Raw genomic sequence first — 24,772 nt, 5'->3', positions numbered from 1 at the left:
GGCATGTGGGATCTTCCCGCACCAAGGCTCGAACCCGTGTCCCCTGCACTGGCAGGCGGATTCTTAACCGCTGCGCCACCAGGGAAGTACCAAGAGTTTATTGTATTTTAATTGCCTCACTTTTATTCTCTTTTCACTCTTTGTTAGTGAATATACTTGAATTTGGGCTATGACATTAGTTATTTTAGACATAAAAAAATGAGTTCTTGTAAAGCAGTTATACTCTAATACAGATGTTAAAAAAAAAAAAAAGAGTTCTTGTCAAGAATACCTTAAAGCAAGGACCCATCTTTCTTTCTTTCTTTCTTTTGATACCAGATAGTCTGGATGAATATTTTGAATATGATGCAGAGGAGTTCTTGGTCTCTCTGGCCTTGTTAATAACAGAAGGACGAACACCTGAATGTTCTGTTAAAGGTCGGACGGAAAGTTTCCATTGCCCTCCAGCACAGTCCTGTTACCCAGTAACTAGCAAACATGAATGTAGTGATAAGCTGGCCCAGGTGAGAATTGTGTTTTGAATGCTTTTTATCTTTTATATAAACCTGTTTAAATTCTGTCATTGACTTTGTTAAATCACAATTATAATGTTCACATTTAAGTATAAAATCGGTCACAACATAAAGAAAAGGTACTAATCCTGAACTGCAGCTAATAATTTTGGCTGTAAACAAGGCTCTCAAAGGCCACAGTAGGTAGCTTTTCCATCAGCAGGCAGGTGGGCAGCCAGTTTCATACCTGCTTCCACACACACCAGATTTAAGATTATCTTTGTTACTATGAATTAGCTTTTCTTTAGTTTTAGTCTCAGCCCCGGTTCATCAACTTTGTGTTCTTGTTTATTTAATAGATTGATGTTCATAATTATTTTCCCCACATTAATCACTTTCCCTCTTATATCCTTCCCCTTTTTAATGGGAGGATACTTTTTGCTATCATTAATGTTTTTGTAGAATACTGTTAAAAATATTTATTTTGATATGTAGCGTATAATTTGCTGTAAGGATTTTTCTCCCAGTTAGTCTCTTAACTGTAGTCCAAAATTTTAAACTTCTAAAAATGTTGTCTACTTTGAGTGTTTAATGAAAATGAGTTTTTAATATTTTGATCTTAGAATGAATCTTTCCTCTAATTAATGATGATGTAATTAACAAATGAGGCGAGGCTGGGCCATCTTGAGGCCTGTCAGACATTGGGCTTGGCAGTTCTTTTTCCACAAAATAGAGCAAAGATATCCTCCCCGGAGAAAATTTGCATCATAATTGTTGTTTGCTACTAATCCCCACACTCTAGAGCTCCTAGTGCTGATGCATTGTTTAATGAGGAAACCTAAATAGGCAGACAAGCCTGAGCTGAGCCCTGCAATAGGCAACTCATTTTCATACAGATGTCTGCTTTACAATTATATTTTTCAAATTTAAATATAAAATTGGGTGGGCTCTTGAGCCATTTTGCTTATCTCCATCTTCTCCAAGTGTCGCCAAGCCCGACGAACTAGGTCTGAGGTCACATTATTGTGGAAGAATAACCTTCCAATCATGGTGGAAGTGATGCTACTACCAGATTGCTGCTACAGTGACGATGGGCCCACCACAGAAGGGATTGATCTAAATGATCCTGCAATTAAGCAAGATGCGTTATTATTAGAAAGATGGATATTGGAGCCAGTTCCTCGACAGTAAGTTGAACTGAGTTTGAAGTTGTCCTTTGTAAATCAGGTTTTCCATCACTTTCTATAAATTATTTTAATAATATATCATATCTTTGAGTTCCTCTATTTATGTAGTAAAATTTACATATTTAGTACTTGTGTGACTTCAAGTGACACTGGTAAATGCACTCCTATACTCTTGAAAGCACATGTCCTGAGTGATATGTTTATTTCAGCTTTTATCTTTCTAAAATTTAGTCATTTTGTACTCGTTGACATTTAGATGATGCTTTTTTACTTCCCTTAGGAGTGGCGATCGATTTATTGAAGAGAAGACTCTCCTATTGGCTGTCCGCTCATTTGTGTTTTTTTCTCAATTAAGTGCTTGGCTGAGTGTTTCTCATGGTGCTATTCCACGAAATATTATTTACAGGTATGTCTAGGGCAGAAAAAGGACAATGTGTATTCAGCTACAGTGGTTAGCTACTGAATGACATTTTACCTTTTAGGCAGTTTATATCCTTCATTTCTAAATATAAGGGGACAAAATTTACTGAAATTAAAAATTTAAAAATTTACTTGTTTTTCAAAACAAGTTAGAGAAATTTAGATATGACTCAGTATGCATTTTGCTTCTTGGGTTAAATCTGGTGTAGAATAGTTTTCAGAGAACTTTTCAGCTTACTTCACAGAACTAACAATGAGAATGTACCACCATTATAAATAAAGTGGAAAAACTTTCTGGGTTGCTGAATTTCCATAATGGTAGACTTAATTTTTAGATCCTGAAAACTATAAACACACAGGCTGCTGAACAACTGTCTTAACTGTCTCTTTAGGCAGGTGGCCGTGAGATAGAGAGTATCTCTTAATCACCATGCGCAACAGAATTAGCTGAATCCATTTATTTAGTAGTAAATGGAAAGTCCTTTTTTCTGTTTTGACAACTAATTTTAAATTATAGTATTTTTGAGCTTTAATGCTTTAATAGAATAGTGTTCTTAAAAAGAAGATGGTCTCCATTCCAGGTATAATCTGTTTATGTTGGTTTTGTTAGAATGACATGCATGGTAAAGTAGGTTAAAATAAAATCTCAATAGTAATTAATGCAAACAAAGGTAAGTATATGACTGTTTAACATTTTTAAAATAACATATAATAATGATATGTTTTATAATCCATTGATGCCATTTTTTTCTGTGTGATTCTAGAATCAGTGCTGCTGATGTAGACCTACAGTGGAATTTTTCACAAACTCCAATTGAACATGTGTTTCCTGTTCCCAATGTGTCTCACAATGTGGCCTTGAAAGTCAGTGTTCAGTCCTTGCCCAGACAATCTAATTATCCAGTTTTGACCTGTAGTATTCACACTAATATTGGCCTTTATGAGAAAAGAGTTCAAGACCATGAACTTAAAACCCATCAGCACCGAAATTCTACTGAAGCAGAGCAATGTAGTACAAACAGTTCACAGCGTCTGTGTAGCAAACAAACTTGGACCATGGCACCCGAAAGCATAATATTACATGCAAAAAATGGCACAACTCCAGAATATACTGCAGCTGTCAAAAATGTCAAACTATATCCGGGCACTAGTGGTAAATCTGACTATGGAACATCTCAAGGCAATATTCTGGGCTTCAGTGGTATAGGAGATAAAAAGTCACATGAAACATCAGTGAGAACTTTAAAATCATTTTCAGTGATTGATTCTAGTGAATCTAGCCGCCAGAGTTCCTGGCAGTCAGTTGGTGAGACTAATCCTTTAATAGGCTCTTTAATTCAGGAGCGACAAGAAGTTATTGCAAGAATAGCTCAGCATTTGATTCATTGTGATCCAAGCACTTCACATGTTTCTGGACATCCACTTAATACACAAGAATCTAGTTCACTTAATTCAAAGCTTTTCCGGGTTTCACAAGAAAATGAAAATGTGAGAAAATGTAAAGAAACGTTCTCCATTTCTTTTGGTAATCCAGAGCTCACCTCCTCAGAAGACACCAATGAAGGGAAAATTCGAGTAAAACCAGAAACTCCTCGAAGTGACACTTGCATTAGTAATGGTCTTCATTCTGATCAGTCTGTTGGTGAGATTAATCCTTTGATAAGCTCTTTACTCCAGGAGCGGCAAGATGTCATTGCAAGGATTGCTCAGCACTTGGAACACATTGATCCAACAGCACCTCACATGCCCCGGCAATCATTCAACATGCAGGACTCCAGTTCAGTTCCTTCTAAAGTGTTTAGGAGTTCCTATGAAGACAGAAATTTGTTGAAGAAAAACAAGGATGACACCTCTGTTTCCATTTCTGATACAAAATTTTCCTTGTTAGATAACATCAGTGAAGGGAAACACTTAACACCTAATAAACATTTTAGTTCTTTTAAATGCAATAGTAATGTCAAGCCTTCTTTGAAACCTCAAACAAGAAGAAATCTGCATCAGAACAATCCTAGTGAAATCAAAAGTACATTTCAGGAGACACAGAACAAAGCCACTGGTTTAATGAATCCTTCAAATATGTCTCATTGCAAAGAAGATAACTTAGATTTCACAATCAGATTGGAAAACACACTTTCTGAGTGTCAATTTAAGGAACAAGAAATTGACAATGAAATCAATAAACAGTATTCAAAATGTAACAGTATTGACAAACAGATTTGCACAAATAAGTATAAGGACAAAATAATAATAAATGAAAATTATAATCCAGAATCTTTTAACAATCACCAGTTTGACCATTCAAAAAAAAGTGACTCGAAAATAAATGTTACTGTGTTGGAAATGTCTGGATATTTGAAGAAACATGCAAATGAGTGCTCAGATAAAGACTCAAAAAAGCCTAAGTCATGCGAACAAAATACTCAACTTAATAGTATAGAAAATTATCTCAATAAAGATAGTGAAGGTTTCAAATGCAAAAAGCCAAACCAATTAAACAATGAACAGGATAAGAAAGAAGATCCAGTTGATGAAAAATCTCAAAACTGTTCTCAGAGGAAGAATATAAAAGACTGTTTGTTTACGTGTGAACGACTGAAAAATAAAGAGGTATTGGTAGGTAATATCTAACATTTCAAATATAATCCTCAAACATTTGTTATGGTTTGAACTTTGTTTACAGGAGATCTAGTTAGGCTCAAGATGCCCATTATCTATAAAACTCACTGTCTGATATAATAAACATCCTTGTAAAAAACCCACCCACTTCAGAGCAAATGCTAGGTAAATTCTTCCTGTTGCCTTTTTTTGTTTATTTTAATACTGTGAACAGTTGCTGGAGAGTAAATAAGAGTCAGAAATGAAACTTGTATCAATAGCTTAAGGTATTGTTTGATAGCAGCTCTGGCCTACAAGCAGTGTGCCCATTGTGTTATGCCTAGGAATATCTATAGTGAAATCACTGGGCTGTTGGTCAGAATACCCAAGTTTCAGTCCTGACAATTTGGTCCTTGAGTGAAGCTGAATAAATCATGTAACTTATAAAACCCTCAGTCTCCTCGATTTTAAAATAAGAACGATGAATATCTTTTGCTTATAGTTGTGGTGATAATCAAATTACAGATCTTTAAACATTTTGTAAGCTTTTAATGCACTACCTAAATCAAAGATATTTAAGTTAGTTCCATTTTATTTGTCCACCAAATCACTTTTTAACTTTAGAAAATTATTATTAGGCTTAAATTTCCTTTATTTCTCCAAGAAATATCACAAATTTATATCTCAGTTATATGGAAAACTACTTAACTGCCTCGATCCAAATCTGAATGACCTTGATTCATCTTCTTTATCATACAAATTAGTTTTGCCGGACATTAGAGTCTTAAAAGTATGCCATGTTTGCAATTAATATTTTTCAACAGACGATCTCTTTCTAACACATGGGTTTAATCAAATGACAGTTTCCAATTTCCTAAAACTATAATTGTCTCAAAAACCTACCCTGGCCTTAAGAATACTAGCTTTTCATGATCCTTTCTGGTACCTAATAGGGAGACTTACTTTGACCATGGTATTTTTCAAGCCACTAATATTTGTTTTTTCATACACTCATTTTAAATATAATTATATAGCATTCACTGGGTGCCCAGGCACTCTTCTGAATGTTTTATACATGCTGGCTTACTAAATCCTTTCACTACGCTCTGAGGTTAGGTGCTATTACTAACTCCAGTTTACAAATGAGAACTCTAGGCCCAGAGAGGTTAAGTAACTTGCCCAAGGTCATAAAGCTAGTAAATGGTAGAGCCAGGACCCCAATTATTATTCTCTGATTTTTATTCATGTGTTTTTATGCATTTTTTATTTCTGGGTATAAACTTGCCATTTTAAATTCTTAAGAATTAGTCTGTTTCTTATATCTTCAAAAACATGATACTGTGACTGTGTTAAGTATATTTTAAAATTCACATTTAAATTTTTGTATCATGCTATACCAAATTATATTTTCTGAGAATGGCTCTTGCTACTGACATAGTTTTATATTTTAGAATATTTTACTAATTTTTTCTGTGAGTTTTTTCACAGATTAAAAGAATTGAATGTTAGCTTACTAGATGATAGACTGAGTTTTTTTTTTTTTTAAATAAACTTATTTATTTATTTGTTTTTATTTTTGGCTGTATTGGGTCTTCATTGCTGTGCGTGAGCTTTCCCTAGCTGTGGTGAGCGGGAGCTACTCTTGGTTGAGGTGCGAGGGCTTCTTATTGCGGTGGCTTCTCTTGTTGCGGAGCACGGGCTCTAGGCGCACGGGCTTCAGTAGTTATGGCTCGTGGGCTCTATAGCGCAGGCTCAGTAGTTGTGCTACATGGGCTTAGTTGCTCCGCAGCATGTGGGATCTTCCCGGGCCAGGGATTGAACCCCCTGTCCTCTGCATTGGCAGGTGGATTCTTAACCACTGCACCACCAGGGAAGCCCAGACTGAGTTTTGATAAATATGTTGATAAGGCAGTTGTGTTTGGACATACTTTTTTTAGAATATTTGAGTTTATTCAGCATCTTAGAAAAAACTCTTAAACACTGTTTTTTGATTAAAGTGTATATATATATGTGTGTATAGATAGTTATATAGGTTGTTAGCTTTACCACCAAGGATGTAATACCTCAGTACATGTTAAGAATAAATCTAAAAACAAAAAAGTTTTAAATATTGCCATTAAAATCTAAATCTTTTCCTAGCAGAGAACTATACCACTTAAACACTCAAGTATCTGGCAGAAACATAATTTTCATTCCTTGGATGGAACCTCAACCAGAGCCTTTCATCCTCGAACTGGATTGCCTCTTCTTTCCAGTCCTGTAAGTGTTTTTCTCTTAATTTATGTTTAGACTTGCAAAACATGTAAAATGTTTGCAAATCACTTTATCCAAATTTTAATTGAAAAAATTTAAATACCTTCAAAATAAATTTCTAGTGGGAAAATATTTTATTTTTTGATACATTTAATAGCTAAATGTTGATATGGAAAAAGGCAGAAAAAATGAATAAAAATGACTTTATTGTATTAGGATTATAAAATTTCTCTGAAATTCTTTTGTCCAGCATATTGATTCTCACTAATGTAAAGAAAATACTTAGTGTAAAGTGGATTTTTTCTAAATAGATTTGTATCATAGTACTGTGGCTGGTTGACACCACCAGCTGAATCATCTGGGAATCAAATTTGTGGCTGTCTTTGACTTGCGACCTGTACAGTTAATCTTCTTATTTTGAGACATATAAGTTTCCCCACTCTACATTTACTAATAAATTTATAGATCTGAGTGTGATGGTTAAGAACCTCGCTTTGGCATCACGCTGACTTCACCCTAGCTGTGTGACATTAGGTGAGAAATATTGTCTCTCTGAGCCTCAGTTTCCTCATCTGAAAAAGGGGTGATCATGTCCACCTTAGTGTTGGGAAGATGATTAATATCATTCCTGGTAAGCATTTGATAGTCGCTAAAGCTGCCATTTCAGTTAAACGAGAGGTAAGCAGTCAATATCCTAGTAAACTAAAAACATGTTTATTTTTGCTATTGACATAATTTTTGTTTTTATGTGAGTTTTTTTAAGTAAACTCAAAGCATGCAATATCTGGCATATTTTCAAAAATTAATTCTTGAATAAGAGATTTAGTTTTAAATTTGTAACTTGGACCTTAGGTGTTTATTTTAGGGAAGTTGAATTCTAAACAATTTAAAATAACCCCAAATGTTTGACCTACATATGAGGTGCTTTCAAAATGCCCAGGTGATGAGGAAAAAACTTATAGCATCATGCTGGTGTAAAAAGCACTACAGACTTCTGTTCAATATGGTGGAGTGAGTTAATACAAGAAGATCCTTCCTCCTTCCCAAACACAAAAATCCTGGACAAAATATAACACAACTTTTAAATACATAATATAGTGTAAGAGCAAGAAAGATAAATCTCTGAAACTAACTTGGGGCAAATTATGACCTTCTAGGATATCTAAATCTAATATAGTGCTAGGGTTTAATGCTCCTGCTGGATCAGGAGTCAGGTCTACACTGGTCGTAGCTGGGACCTAAAACCAAACTCCATAAAGCCAGAAACAGGTGAGGACTGCCATTCTAGAAATGGGAGAAGAGAAAAGAAATCACCTATTTACTTAAGGCGTGCAATAGGAGGGATAGAGTAGATGGGAAAAGAAGCCCCCAAAAGAATTTGGACCTAAGCCTAAGTCACCCATGGTTAGGGGGTTCTGAATTTGTGCTGTCTATGAGAAAACATGAAACTATCCCACATCTATTACCCATGGCACCAAGGATTTATTTTCATGGAAGATAACTCTTACTGAGGATGATCTCAGGGGGATTAAAATTACAAAGCACCTTAAAAGAATCAGCAAGAAGAAGAAGTGAGAAAATTCATATTTAGGCATCCTGTTATCAGAGCAACTTGAAAGAGAATCAGAAATAATTCTTTTAAAAATGTTTCAAGACAAGACAGGGAGATGATCTTGGTGCTTTGTGTCCACCTAGAGGGGTGGGATAGGGAGGGTGGGAGGGAGGGAGATGCAAGAGGGAGGAGATATGGGGTTATATGTTTATGTATAGCTGATTCACTTTGTTATACAGCAAAAACTAACACAGCATTGTAAAGCAATTACTCCAATAAAGATGTTAACATAAATAAATGAATGAATGAGTGAATGTATGTTCCAAGAGATAAATGAAGATAAAGACAGGGAACTGAGATAAGAGAACATGTGGGATTGGAAAAATAGAAATTAAAAATATGAAAAATATAATTGAAGTGTACACACATGTGTGCATACACATACACATGGATTAAATGGTGGACTGGAATCAGCTGAATAGAGATTTAGTCAATGGATAGACACGTATTAAGAAAGCACCTAGAATAAAGTGCAGAAGGGAAGAGAGATAGTAAAATATGAAAGAGCCCTGGAGGATAAAATGAGATGTTCAGTATAAGCCTAGTAGAAATTCCAAAAGGAAGGCTAGATGGAATGAGGAAAATGCAGTACTGGAAGAAATGAAAGTAGAAAACTTTCCTGAATTGAAGACATGAGAATTTGGATTGAATATTTCACATTAAGTTCTAACTCCAAAATATAGAATGGTGCGCTTGTACAACTCTTAAAAATATTGAGGTTGTTTAGACTTTCAGTATCATCTGTTTCTTAGTCACAAATTAGACCAATCACTCAGATACTTTATACATATTTAACATTAATTCTAAAGACAAATCCGTCTAACTTGTATGTTGTATGTGATTTTACCTTTAATTTACACTTGGGTCTTTCATTTTTAGATTATTTTTAGCTAGTTGGTGGTTTGTCTTAAATGTAATTTGGTATACAATAGTGGTTAAAAATCCACAGTAGTATTTTTCAAACCTGTTCTCTGTGAAGCCCCAGCCAGGGTTCTTGGAAATGTGCAGTCGGGTAGGGATGGTTAAAAGAACAGTAGAGTTGGCAGGACCCCAGACTCCCATCGCCATTTAATTCTTTTTCCCCCCCTTTTATTGTAAAGCTATTAATCATTTATTCCTACCCCATCAATACAGAAGTATATAAAGTAAAAAGTAAAAGTCTTATTATATTATATATTGGGATTACATGTAAGATTTGGTTTCAGAAAAAACTGGTTCTGGTTCTTAAAAAATCAAAACCGAGGGAATTCCATGGCAGTCCAGTGATTTAGACTCCGTGCTTTCACTGCTGTGGCCAGGGTTCAATCCCTGGTTGGGGAACTAAGATCCCGAAGTGCAGTTGGCCAAAAAAAGAAAAAAATCAAAACCTAGTAAAAGTGCTTTTATTAATCATCTTTTTTTCCAAACTAGTTAATAAAATGAGGACATAGGGACAATATGTAATAAAGAGCATGATTTTAATAAGCTATTAGGAGAGAAGTTTTATTATTTTTTAAGATATGCTTAGCTTTCATTTGAAAATTATTCTATCAATTCAAGAAAAAAATTATAGTCTGAAATTCTTTTGAAACCTAACAAGTGATTATTTTAACCTTAGGTTCCTCAAAGAAAGGCACAATCAGGTTGCTTTAATCTGGATTCTTCATTACTGCATCTGAAAAGCTTATCATCTAGAAGGTATTTATCTTAAAATTCATTAGTGTATATGAAATAATCTTGCACAAAACTCTAGCCTTTCACAGTAAATAATGTTGACTCTGAAAATCAAAATTTGAACAGGAATCCCATTTTTCAGTTTATCATTTTCAAGATGATTTCACACATACAGTTATTAAGGATGAGTGAGGGAGAAATTAAGATGATGAGTAACTAACTATACAGTGGTCATTATGATAAACAAACACTTACATTGGTTTTAACATTTAAGTGGGTTTGTCTGTTTCTGGTCATTCACCTCCTCCTTTGTCTTATACTCCTTTGCAAAAAAGCCTTGGCAATTTGTTCCATGTTGACAAATAATACTCTCATTATATTCCTTAGTCACATAAGTTTGCCTTTGTATTCTAATTTTTAACTTAAAATGAAGATTGATATAGAAGACTGCATTACAATATTATATATTTCCAGTAGATGCTGCTATGTGATATGTTATAAATTCCACCTTGAAACCTAGGATATTATTTATATTCTTTATCAAATATTATAACAAAGATTATAAAATCTAATCAGGAATTTAAAATGAGATATTTCATATCTTAAAATTTGGTTACATTAATTTTTTATTATGGTAGTTTAAGTAAAATTGATCAGATCCTCCTAGTTTAATTTGTACAAAAGTGAATTAGAAAATACTGTTGTTAATATGTCCATTTGCTGATTTGTTCTTTTTTTAAATAGTCCTCGACCATGTTTAAACATTGAAGATGATCCAGATATTCATGAAAAACCATTTCTGAGTTCTAGTGCTCCACCTATAACAAGTCTTAGTCTCTTAGGAAATTTTGAGGTAATGTTTTTTGAAACTATTTTAAGAGTTGAAGTTTCCTAACCTAGACCCATGGTGTCATTTATGTCATTTGTTCTTAAAAAGGAAATAAATGGATTACATTTTTCTGAAGCCTTGAAATCACCTCCTTTCCTTTCCTTTCCCTTTTTCTTTTTTCCTTATCCCTTTTTCCTTTCCTTTTCATGAGAAGTAAAGTTGGGAGAATTGTTGGCAGTGACATTTTAGAATTGGGTAGCTGGTGGAGGAGATGCAGGACTTAGGTGAAATCAGGTTGGATGGAGGTATCCGTTACTCGAGCTGGAAAATAGACTTGACCACACCTTCTTACCTGGTAAAACTGGCTCTGGGACCCAGGAAGGATGATGGTGGGCTGATAGCAGCTGATTCACGATCAAGGAGGCTGATTTTCGAAATCAAATAGTTCTTTGTACTATATTTGCAACTTCTCTGTAAATCTAAATTTATTATAAAATAAGATTATTTTTAAAAAATCAAATGGTTAAAGGTCTCTGATACATGTGCTGCTTTATGTAATGACTCTTCTACTTGGGATCAAGTATATCAAGGGTTTAGTTGTCTTCAATTAGAAAACAATCTTAAACATGAACCTGTAAATGACATTTAAAAAAAATTTTTATTGGAGTATAGTTGATTTACAATGTTGTGTTAGTTTCAGGTGTATAGCAAAGTGAATCAGTTATATATATACATATATGCACTCTTTTTTAGATTCTTTTCCCATATAGGCCATTACAGAGTATTGAGTAGAATTCCCTCTGTTACACAGTAGGTCCTAATTAGTTATCTGTTTTCTCTCTTTTATATATAGTAGTGTGTATATGTCAATCCCAGTTTCCCAATTTATCCCTCCCCCCCTTTACCCCCCAGTAACCATAAGTTTGTTTTCTACATCTGTAACTCTACTTCTGTTTTGTAGATAAGTTTATTTGTACCCTTTTTTTAGAATCCACACATAAGCGATATCACATGATATTTATCTTTCTCTGTCTGACTTACTTCACTCAGTGTGACAATCTCCAGGTCCATCCATGTCACTGCAAATGGCATTATTTCATTCTTTTTAATGGCTGAGTAATATTCCATTGTACATATGTACCACATCTTTTTTATCCATTCCCCTGTCAATGGACATTTAGGTTGCTTCCATGTCCTGGCTATTGTAAATGGTGCTGCAATGAACATTGGGGTGCACTTATCTTTTTGAATTATGGTTTTCTCTGGGTGTATGCCTAGGAGTAGGATTGCTGGGGCATATGGTACTTCTATTTTTTGTTTTTTAAGGAACCTCCATACTGTTCTCCACAGCGGTTGTACCAATTTACATTCCCAACAGTGATTTTAGGGAATTCCGTGGCAGCCCAGTGGTTAGGACTCCATGCTTCCATTGTAGAGGGCATGGGTTGGATCCCTGGTTGGGGAACTAAGATCCTGCATGCTGAGAGTTGGGGCTAAAAATATACATATATATATAAGTGATTTTAGATGTATGGGTGTGTGTGTGTATATATATATATATGTATGTGTGTATGTATATATATGCATGTATAAACATATATAATCACCTATGACCTTGCTCAACTTGCTTATTAATTTTATTGATTTGGAGGGGGCGGATTTTTGTATGTAGATTCCCACATCATCTACAAATAGGGACAGTTTTATTTCTTACTTTGTAATTTATATGCCTTTTATTTCCTTTTCTTGTAGTTTTGCACTCAGTAGGGCCTAACATGCATGCTAGTACAATATATTCGTTTAAAGTCACAAAAATCTGAATAAAGTCATAGACTACATTGGATCATTGGCCTTATCTATTAGCATTTTTGTGTTCTTTTTCTGAAATTTTCATACATCCTTAGAACATTTTTCTTATTTAAGAAACATTTATTGAGTACCTACTATGTGTCATGTTGTGTGCTAGGAATATAAAGCTAAATAATAAACTTCCTGCCTTAGAGAAGTTTACAGTCTGCTGGAGAAGTTGGACATATAAATACTCTATAAACCGAAGTAATTAGCATTGTAATAGAAATTTTCTTAGTCTCCATATATTTGTTCTCTCTGCTAAGGGACTGGGAAAGTTTTACTAAGGAGCTGTCATTTGAGCTTAGTTACAAAAGATGAGTAGGAATTTGCCAAGTAAATTGTGTGAGAAGTGTCAAGGGATTCTAGACAAAGGGAGCTACATGTGCAAAGGCATATGGGTAAAAGTAGTAAAAGAGCATGGTGATATTGAAAAGCATCATCCAGAACTGGAGTATAAGACTGCGTGCAAGTGAGGAGAGCTGTGGTAAGAGATGTAGGGTGGGCCTTACATACCATGCTGTGAATATTTGACTTCATCCTGTGGACATCAAGAAACACAAAGTTTTAACCTGGTGGGTAACGTAAGACTTTTTTTTTTTTTTTTTAAACTCTGGCAGTAATACAGATGATACACTAAAGATGGAATAACTAGTTAGAGGGTATTGCATTTGTTCAGAGGAGAGGTTATGAGGGTCTGAGCTAGGTTACTGGTGTTGAGAGAGCTGAGGCTGTGAGACTTGAGAGGTCGCATCAGCAGGATATGGATTGGATTGATTGCAGGGCAGGAGGGAGATATAGAAGGCTCGTTGTAACGTAGGTCTCTTGGTCTGGTCTTTTTGACACGGGACTTGAGAATTGCTGATGCCACTTTCAAATTTAGACTCATGAGGGCTTGGAGTGTTTCTTTTCAAAGAATTCCTGAATCAAAGAAATGTTACTCACATTTCTTGATGTATGCATATATGTGTTGATATATGTATAGGAAAGAGAGCTTGTGAAAGGTTTAACATGTTTCTCATACCCGGAAAGATAAACACTAAATTGTTAAAAGTGGTTTCCTCAGCAAATGAACTTGGGAGAGATGGTTAAGGAGCTTCTCTATTGTTTGTATTTATGTACTTTTAAATTTTTTCCCAATGTGTATTTACTGTTTCTTAAATTAAACTAAACAATAAAACATATGTCACATCCAACAACAATTTTTAAGAGGCAGTTGTTTTTCAGTTAAAGTTATGAGTACTTGGCTTTCTCTTTTGATGGAACTTCTGTATATGACCTGTTAACAAGTTTTCAAGTGCTTCTCTGTGGCTAACAGTAGAAATATACTCTGAGGAATAAGAAAATTTCTGATATTATACCTGCTCTGGTAGAGCATATTTTCTTTACAGAGATAAGAATAACTCATTAAACGATTATATCAAAATAATGGTGAAGTTCAAAGATAGTTCAGTGTGGGTTGGAATAGTAAGGAGGCCAAACTTTGTAAGATGGTAGAAGATTGATTTGGGAGGGTGTTGATTTCAGGTCAGATGAACATTTGAAATGAGGGCATGGCAATGGCAGTGACCACTTTTCTAGTGCCAGAAAGCATACTAACATATTTCTTTAAATAGAAAGAAGGAATGAATGTGTTAACTTTTAAATTTTATTTCTTAAAAATTCTTTTACTTTGCCTTCCAGGAGTCTGTCTTGAACTATCGTTTAGATCCTCTCGGCATTGTTGATGGCTTTACTGCCGAGGTAGGGGCAAGTGGTGTTTTCTGCCCCACTCATTTGACTCTTCCAGTTGAAGTGTCATTCTACAGTGTTTCTGATGATAATGCTCCCTCTCCTTATATGGCAAGTATTTTTAATTGTCTTCTTCTGCTAAAATCAACCATCTTAATGACAAATACCTTTAAGCTTAAAAAGGTACTACTTTGGTGCTACTTTGGTGCAATGCTTGAAAATATAAAGCATTTCCTAAGAGGGGATTGAAGGCTGCATAGAGATGAATATGCCAAAATAACACCTCACAACTTCTTTCTGAGCAAGCTCTAATAACAGATACCCTCTATTACATTTGAGGATTGTGCTGAAAATTTACTTGTTTCTATGTAATATGAAAAAATGATAAAATTTTGGTTAGTGACACTGTGATTCCATATCTTGCTGAGTTCACGCAGATTCTCAAGTGCTTACTGGGCACTCTAGTCCTAACAGTGTTGCCTTCACTATGATCCTCATCTCAGTAGAGTTTAGGTAAAGATTTGGTGATGTACGGCTTTTGTGATGCCCTTTCACCCCCTTTCTCCTGTTTGGTTTATCTTTGGACCATTCTTTTTCCAATCCTAGGGTTCTTTAGAATACTAGCTATTTCTGACTCCATGCCAATGTTTTAGTGGAGAGTAAAATAGCTAAGAGGAATAAGAGCACTGTCTTGAGCCTTAGGATCCTATAATTTTATCTTTCCCATCTTTTATTCCAGTGGATTTGAGGATGAAATAAGCCCTCAACTGCAAAAATGATACCAAGTCCTGGTGTGTGATTACTATCAGCCCTTTTCCAAAAGACAAGTTAGTGGCTAGCAGTGCAAGTCTGTAAGAAGTTTACATTGATGGTATAAAATATGGAGTCAGATCTGGGTTTTTATGTTAGGTCTTGCTTTGAGAAATACAAATTGCGGTAGGCATAGAAATATACAGCTCTGGTCTTGCTACTTGAATTTCCTAACTTATCCCCTGACCCAATTGCTTCCTTTCTAATATCCCTCTCCCCCACCTTCTAGGTTCCTCAAGGACATTAGCAACAATGTCTTTTGTTATTAATAAAAACTATGAAAAGCAAATTCTGCGTAATTGAGAAACAACAGAGGAAGGGAAGTTATAGTTTTTTAGGGACCTAAATGCAGTCTACTCATTACTGATGTAGTTTGTTCATGGAAGGTTGTTAAGCCTTATTCCATTCTAAGGGTGAAAATTTTAATCAAGAGTCTGATTGGTGTTTCATACTTTGATCTAAAAAGCACAGTGGTGTCATTTATTCAAAGTTTTCTTTTTTCAATAATAATAACACTTGTGGGTCATAATTGTAAAGATGCATAACAGTGGTTGTTATAAAAAACAGAGACCCAGTTCTTCACAAGCCTACCCAGTTATCACATATACCACTTGTTACTCATTTACCATAGATAGATGTATCCACTTTCCAGTATAATTTTGAAAAAATAACTGTTAATTTTAGATAATTAATAAAATGGAAAATATCATTGAGATAAGCTCAATACCAGAAAAAATGTGTATCTTACTGGAATGCTTACAATATTAGAATATTAGATATATAGGGCTTCCCTGGTGGCGCAGTGGTTGAGAGTCCGCCTGCCGATGCAGGGGACACGGGTTCGTGCCCCGGTCCGGGAAGATCCCACATGCCACGGAGCGGCTGGGCCCGTGAGCCATGGCCGCTGAGCCTGTGCGTCCGGAGCCTGTGCTCCGCAATGGGAGAGGCCACAACAGTGAGAGGCCCGTGTACCACAGAAAAAAAAAAAAAAAGAATATAGCTATAAAGATGGCCATTCTGCTTTACTGGGACATCAAGAAGTCTCATTAGTTTCAGGTATTCTATTGGCACATGGTAATAAAGAATGGAAAGATAAGGCCTGAGGTCATTAGTGTACAGAGTCCCTGATGACCATTAGGATGAGTTAGAAACAAGTTAAAGAGTGAATTGGCTGAAAGTCAACTCAAAAACTATCTTTGAGTGAAATTCATGAGCAAGAGGTAATTTGAACTATGCTTTAAAAAAGCAAAATAACATTAATTCTTGACCTTGGTTGACATCTAAAAAAATAAGGATTAAGAGATAAAGGATTTAGGGGGAAAGTGGGGGTCAGGGGGTGGGATGAACTAGGAGATTGGGATTGACATATATACACTAATATATACAAAATAGATAACTAATAAGAACCTGCTGTATAAAAAATAAATTAATTAAATTTACAAAAAAGAGAGATAAAGGATTTTATCACTCTTATCTCCAGAAAGCACACACAAATGATCACAGATTTTGAATAAATATTGAAAAGAGTCTAAATTAGGTTAAGTTAGTCTATCTTTTAAGAATCTTTTTCTTACTTTTCTCTGATAATATTCTTTAATAAATTTTCCAATATGTAATTTTTTTTACTCATTAGGAATGGGTTCCCTTTACAAATGACCCAGTCCAAATCTTAGACCACGGATCTTTCCTCCTGTAAATTAATCAAATTAATCTTATTCGCTAGGGAGGGTTATTTGTATTTTGGTAGTTAGTCTGTTTTCAAAGGTCTGATTGTGTTTTGATAAGATAGTACATATCACAGACCAGTGGAGCTGAGACACCAAACCCCTATTTGTTACTCTAATAATAACTTTGGGACCTCTCATGACAAATTATACAAATGACTTGCAAGGGTGAAATTTTAGCACAGAGAATTCTGTCTTTGTGGAGTAGAGATAGTACAGGGCTTTTCATTAAATAATTCCTTTTAGACTAGCTCAAAGCCATATAAATGTCTCTCTCCAATCCTACGTCAGTAGTAAAAATGTTCTCCAAGTGTTACGTAATATGGCAACATTTCACTGTTTAGAAACTATTGCACGGTGGAACCAGGCAGAAAGGTCTAAAGCAGTTTTGCCTGTGGCAAATTCATGGTATGACTTGCTTTATGATCATATTAACAGCACTATATATTTTATATATTTTATTCTATTTATAATTAACAAAATTAAGATATACCTCCTTCAGTTTTACTTAGCTTTGCATATTCTCTATTCCCCAGTCACTTGAGAATTTTTTGTGTAAGATTTTGACCAAATTTAGTTCATCTTAATCTACCTATTCCATCCTAAAATGCCAGAAGAAAATGTATTTTCCTTCTTTATGTTAAATACAGTAACTTTCTAGGTGGAAATATTAATATGCCAACCAATTAAAATAATGAAATTTAAAAAATAATAATAAATTTAATAATAATACAAATAAAATTCCAAATACTTTCCCAATCTCTTCAAAATTCCTAACTTGCCATTGCCAATACTAGTCTTATATTGCTTAGAAATAATTGTTGTAAAGTGTTGCCTTAAACTTTGAGGAGTTTTATCCATATTCTTTCTTTATAAATTGATTTAGTTACTGTTATTATGTTCTAAAATCTATTAGAGTTGTATTGTATTAAAGGAAGTAAGTGTAGGCTTGGTAGTAGATTTTCCCTCACCAGTTTTCTTATATATATTTAGCGGAGGATGGCAAGGAAAAACAGTAATATATTGCCTGGAGCAATGTGATTAGAAAGGTAGCTATTATTTAGATATATTCTGCTTTTTCTTTCTGGAACTAGGAAGAAGAGGAGCATTATATACCATAGCATTTTTTCATGTAGAGAAGATTGTAAGAGAAAAATTATTAAAGCTTCATTACTGTTTTGGTTAGGGATGCAGTTTGTTGATATGCTGTTTTCATGCTTTAAATGACCATGTAATCATATTTGTTAAGAACCACATATGTCTTTTCAGTGCCCATTTCCATGAACATTTTCCATTATTAACGTATTAATTTAATATTCTGATTGTCAATTGCTGTTCACTTGGAGATTAGGTATTCACATATTAGAGTCTGGCCTTCCCTTTTACCTTTGTCCACTGCTTTCTACCCCCTACCGCCTCCCCTGGCCAACCCAACAGATGTTGCCTGATGGGACAGTCCTGTTTTATATTTACTTTTACATAAGGTTGACACGTTTTGGCAGGTACAGTGTAAAATGATGGGACATGAGTTGTAGAGCATGTAATTATTCTACTTAACTACTCAAAAGAAAACTATTCACCCAGTTAAATGAATCAGCATTTGTTTCTTAAAGCTACCTAAGAATTAAGTATCACAGTCACCACCTGTAGTAATTTGGTCATCCTGGTTATCTAGAAACTTTCACACATTCAATCTTAGCTTCCCATGTTTTAATTTATACTGTTTGTCATTGTTTCGACTTCTGCAGTGATTACAGCATCTTTCTCAGAAAACTATTTTATATATAATATGGCAGTGCCTCTCAAACTTTAATATACATCTGATATCATCTGGGGAATCTTGTTAAAATGCAGATTTGATTTGGTAGCTCTGGGGAGAAGCCACAAATTATGCATTTCTAACAAGTTCACAGGTGATGCTGATGATGCTGGTCTGTCTCTAGTCAGAAGTCCATATACGTATATAACAACGCAACTTTCTGACTGAAGAATTGACTTCATTTTTGGGAAAGACTTAGGATCAGTCCTCATTCCTGAGTTTCTGTATGTCCAAAGACCAATAAATTGTTTTGCTTCATTTCCCTGCTCCCACATGGTACAAGAGAATAATCCTGTCATCTCCCTTTATTTCCTTTTTAGTTAAAGAACTTCTCACTTCTATATCTTAATATTAATTTCAAGCAGTATGGTCATTGATGTTATGTATTGTTTATTGAAGCATCTCTAGGAAGAACAGTAAATTGTTTCCTAGTCAGGTGGGATCCTCACTATTTCATATTCATAGAATGTATCTCTATTAATTCAATGTGAATGTTTTTCCATACAAATAAAATTCTGAAATGTTAGTAATTACATGATTTATTATTCTTATTTTAGTCTTTTATGTATATATATGCATCAGTTTGTACTCAGTTTGTCTTCTTTTATTTCAAGGGTGTGATTACTTTAGAGTCCCTTGGTAAAAGGGGTTATCGAGTACCTCCTTCAGGAACAATACAAGTGGTATGTGTTTTATAGCCTACAATTGCAATAATCATTCTCTCACATACATATAGAACTTAGCCCTTTCTCCTGCTACTGCTGCTGCAACAACTTTGGTAAGTAACAGTGGGGCTGCAGCTTTGTTTGGAGTTTCCCTGCTCTGCCTCAGGAATGACCATTTGGGGACCTCCATAAAAGGAAAGCATTAATAAGCTAATCAAGGTGAATGCTTTAGAAAAATAGGTATGACAGTTAACATAATTTAAATAGAGCTATTTTCAGTATAATTAGAATTTAGGTTACCAGTACCTTCTACTTAATATAATAAGCCGGATTGAGATTGACCTATGTAAAAGGAGACCCCAAATATTAGTATTGCTTTGTCAGGGAAACATGGGAAGCAAAATTATATTATCCCTACTGTAATAATTTCTAAAATTGATTTAATGAGACGGTTACACAAAGCAGAAATGCAGTCCGACAGATATCAGGGCAAAGAATGCCTCTTTCCTTTTGGTCTAGGTGTTGATCTAGTTTTGGCTTAGGAGAACCCCACTAGCCCAGAGCAGAAATCCTTCATCATCCTTGATCTAGGATTCTCAGAAGAGTAATTTTATATCAAGACCAGTTTGTGATTGAGTTCATCTCCAAGTCAGACCCAGGATAATCCTGTAAGCGTGCAAGTCTATTACAGTGTTGGCTCTTGCAACTCTTGGAAGGAGTCTAGCTGAGATTTGTCAACTGTACCTCAATAAAGCTGAAATTAAAAAAAAAAAGAGTCTAGCTGAGTTCCTCACACTAAGGATCTGGTCTAATTCAGCAAGCCTTTTGATGACCTTTGGCTTCAGTGTGATCAGTGCTTCGAAGGACCACTTTTACTCATCTTCATTGTTCCAGTATAGCGAAGAGTCTGTACATTTTTTTATTTCGTATCGCACAGGAATGAAACATAGTACTAGGCAATATATATGCATGTATGTACATACATATAAATTTTACCAAGGAAAAATCACTGCATTTTAAAGTAAGATTTTTATGTTGAATGGATTTCTTGAACTAAAAGAGTGATCATCTTCTGATCTCTTGCCTCTGGCTCTGTAGCGCTTGTGAAAGTGTGGGTCACTGGAAAGCTAGCTATCAGGTGTCATAATAATGAGGCATAAACCCAGAGGCAGCACATTTACCCCTTGTTTGAAGACTACCAACTCTACTGGCTATTTTAAATCTGAAATTTGGGTATGTCTTTCATTCCTTGTATAAATTTAATCATGTATAAACATGGCTTGAATTCCTGGCTTGCTAGTTGTTGTGGTTGTTAAATGTATTATTAGCCTTAATCTTAAGACTCACTAGATTTCAAAAATTGGATCATAATATTGATATATTTCTCATTTTGATTCAGTGAGTGATGTCCAGTGCCACGGATGAGCTTCTGAAAGCATGGGCACCAAGTTACCTATTGATGTGTTGGTAATTTGGTTAAAGTCAAATCAGCAGCTTGGAATTTTGTTTAAAAATTAGTACTTTAAAAAATAATATTCCTTCAGTTATTAATGGCCAAGTAGCAACTGAATTTAATTTCAGTCTATTATGATATTGATGATGATTTTAAAAAAAGTCTAGTGTCACTGCAGTGTTTGAAATGAATCCAACTGTGAGAACATGAAGTATTACTTAGCCTACTTTGTAACTAATAATAATGAACTTTATTTTCTAAACTTGGAAAAATTTCCAAACAAGAAAAATTCTCTTTTTTGAGAATATATTTTAAATTTTATAATAACCATATGTACCTGAAACATCATATCAAAGTCTAGTTTTACCAAGATTTTATTTTTTTATTTAAAAAAAATTCTATTTATTCACTATTAAGATGTGAGGAAAACTAAAATTCTATTTTGAGCATTTTTCAGTTGACTCAATAAAGCTAGTGTTTGAAGTAGTTGAACTGGAATGTTTTAATTCAGTGAAGATGTATTTTGCTTAATCTAATGGAACCATTTCTTAAAATATGAACAAGAGTAAATGTTATGTATTATCTATTATTAATATGAGATTTGTGACTAAAGATTTTGATTTGTTACAGGAGCTTTTATTTCTTTTATTTCTGTAAAAAAAATCTAATTGAACCATTAAAAAATATTGAATATCATTTCATAAACTTCTGAAATTTTATTAACTTTATTCCCCCAAACTGAATTATATCCACTGGGATTAATTTATTATTGAAAAGCCTATTTTATTATTGGCACAATCATTTTGAATCAAATGAACAAATCACTGTTTTTAAAGAATAATTTCTATATTGTTTCTTCAGACCTTATTTAATCCTAATAAGACTGTGGTGAAGATGTTTGTTGTGATATATGACTTACGAGATATGCCAGCCAATCATCAGACATTCCTACGACAAAGAACTTTTTCTGTACCTGTTAAACAAGAAATGAAGAGAAGTGTTAATAAAGAGAACATCCGACATACAGAAGAACGGTTATTACGCTACCTCATACATCTGAGGTAATGTTTCAAATGAATATGAAAATACGTTACTTTAGAAGAAAACTCTAAAATTTTTAGTTTATTTTTAAAAACTGTCATTCTAACTAGACGAGTGCCCCTTGGAATTTGCTTAACTTCGACACTCTTTATGATATGCCAGGATGCAGAAAACACATGGCATATCTTCCTTCAGTCATTACTACTTGTTGAATTAGGGGAGTTTTCATGTACAGCTGTGTAATGGAAACTATGTTATAGCAAAACAATGCTAATATATCTGGGGGAAGTGAAGCACAGTTGTCTAAACCAGTACTGTCCAATAGAATTGTAATATGAGCCATATATATAGTTCTATATTTTCTAGTAGCCACATTAAAAAAAGTAATAAGAAGCAGAGGTTTAATATATTTTATTTAACCTAACATACAAGTGTTATAATTGGAATATGTAATCTATATAAAAATTATTAATGAGATATTTACATTCCTTTGCTGTACTCAGTTTGAACTAGCCACATTTCAGGTGCTCAGTAGCCACATGTGGCTTGTGGCTGCTGAGTTGGACAGGGAAATTCTTAACTTTCATATTCATTCATTCATTCAACAAACATTGATGTGTCCGGCATGCTTCTAGACTCTTGGAAACAGCAGGGACAAAATCTCTGTTCTTATACAGCTTATATTCTGGTGATTCCATTAGAAATATATTTTCCTCAAACTTTTACTACCAGCTAATAGCTCTAGGTTGTGAGAAACCATTTGTTTGCTCTTGAGGTCCATGCTTCCAACATCGTAGGGTAAGGTTTTTAGCCCTGAAATCCTAGTGTAGTTCTTAAGATCAATGAGCAAGTGTATTGCTTAGAAGAGAACTCAGTAGCCCTTTGCCTGTAACTCTATTCCTAATAATTTTCTGATGTTGTTCATAAGAAGTCCTCAATCACATCAGTGACAGTAATTCATCTTAGCTTAACTGCTTACTCCAAGGAGCCCTATTCATCAGGAGGAGGTAACTTCAATCTGTTACAACAGCCTTAGCCATATGTAACCAACATTCGCCAAAAAGTCAACTAGCCCAGCTTTTGTCATCTCCACATAATGATTAGATACCTTAAATGCTGTAAAGAAACTGCTTTAGAAGGCATGGCATAATTCCCAAAGCTCACCATGTTCTTCTTCAGGTTGAGAAGGTGAAAAACTGCAGAAAGAATCAAAGAGTGAGCCAGTCTGAGGTCTGCTTTAATATATACAACTGACCACCAGATTTTTCAGCTAATTTGGGAATAAAATCCACAAACCCAGATACTTCTGCTATGCAAAGGGGAAACTAGAGAAATTAACACTAAAGGGTATGTTTGACTATCTGCCAGTTAAGTTTATGTGATTAAAGCCTCCAACCCCCTGTATTATGCTATAAGCTGTTAGCAGAGGATAGAAACAGTTCCATATACAGCTTTGATAACCATTTTCATTTCACTGCTAACTTTCCTCTTGGTTTCTAATGATGATTAGGCTTTATTTAGCTAGCCACTACTGGTGGTAGCAGTCCTTTCTCATCCTGTGATTGTCTCAAAACTTGAGAGTTTTCTGTGGTGACTTTCCAAGTGTGGAATCCATTTTAATGTACTCAAAATTGTAGGAGGGCAAGTTGTGTGAAATGGGTCATTCTTTGTAACTAGAAGATGCCCAAATGTAGTGTAATTGGCTGACGTGAACTGAAAGTGCATACTACAGGTAAGGAAAGGTGCATGTGCTGTGGTGTCAGGGATATAGAGTCAGATTGCATGTGAAACCCAGATTTACAAAAAGAAGCACCTCTGTCATTGTAAGAGGGGAAAGGGAGTATGGAATGTTTAGGGATAGTGAGGGAGAGGCACTGAAATAGCAGCAAGTGCTTTGGCAATATAAGACTTTAAGTATCTTGTTAAAGAGGCACTGTTAATGTTGTAGCAAGACTAATCCTTCCTGCTTTCAAATTTTAATTACTCAGGTTTGTTTGTTTTAAACACTAATTCCCTGAAATGAAGCATCATTTTGTTGTTTCTTTGTTTAGGTTCCAGAGTTCTAAATCTGGAAAGATCTACCTCCATAGAGATGTACGGCTCCTGTTCTCTAGAAAGTCGATGGAAGTTGATAGCGGTGCTGCATATGAACTCAAATCTTACACTGAATCGCCAACAAACCCTCAGTTTTCACCAAGATGTTGATAAAGAGTGACAATTTAAAGTATTTGCTCAGTACCCAAGTTTGAAAGTAAAAAATAGCGTAGAAGGGAGTGTACCAAATTAACAAGCAGGAGAGTGGGTCCTCTCCTGTTATCCTGGACCAGTTTTTATGAAAGGATTCCTGGGATGAGATCCACATATTCCAAGGAGACTGGAAACACTCATGTCCTAACCCTTTTTGTACTGTCGAAACCACTTCACTGGACTTATTGCAAGAGCAAACCACCCCCTACCCCCGCCACAGTTAGATTAGTGTTTACACGTTTCGTTTCTCAGTTATTTAATATTTAATGTTTTCCTTACTACTCAAGTGATGTTTGTCTTTAGTGTTCTAATGTAGCACAAATCCTATGTAAAATCATACTATGTATTTTTGACATTAATGTTGAAATCTGAAATATATGCACAAGTCTTTTAA

General features: G+C 34.7%; 1 protein-coding gene across 4 annotated transcripts; it reads left to right on the top strand.

The window, feature by feature from the left end:
* The first annotated feature begins 323 nt into the window (after window positions 1–323).
* Window positions 324–24,772, top strand: ATOSA (atos homolog A). 4 transcript variants are annotated; one of them, XM_065871577.1, is made up of 11 exons: window positions 324–503; window positions 1,476–1,678; window positions 1,959–2,084; window positions 2,863–4,711; window positions 6,836–6,952; window positions 10,156–10,235; window positions 10,956–11,064; window positions 14,572–14,730; window positions 19,587–19,655; window positions 21,952–22,151; window positions 24,183–24,772. In XM_065871577.1, the coding sequence occupies exons 2-11, from the start codon at window positions 1,539–1,541 to the stop codon at window positions 24,334–24,336; spliced, it is 3,003 nt and encodes a 1,000-aa protein (XP_065727649.1). In that variant the 5' UTR covers window positions 324–503; window positions 1,476–1,538; the 3' UTR covers window positions 24,337–24,772. The 4 variants fall into 4 exon arrangements, with proteins under 4 accessions (XP_065727649.1, XP_065727648.1, XP_065727652.1 ...); XM_065871576.1 differs by having other exon boundaries at window positions 2,842–4,711; XM_065871579.1 differs by lacking the exon at window positions 19,587–19,655 and having other exon boundaries at window positions 327–503; window positions 24,183–24,336.

Source organism: Phocoena phocoena, chromosome 2, assembly GCF_963924675.1.
Source record: "Phocoena phocoena chromosome 2, mPhoPho1.1, whole genome shotgun sequence".
Taxonomy (NCBI): domain Eukaryota; kingdom Metazoa; phylum Chordata; class Mammalia; order Artiodactyla; family Phocoenidae; genus Phocoena; species Phocoena phocoena.
This window is presented reverse-complemented; position numbering and strand designations above follow the sequence as displayed.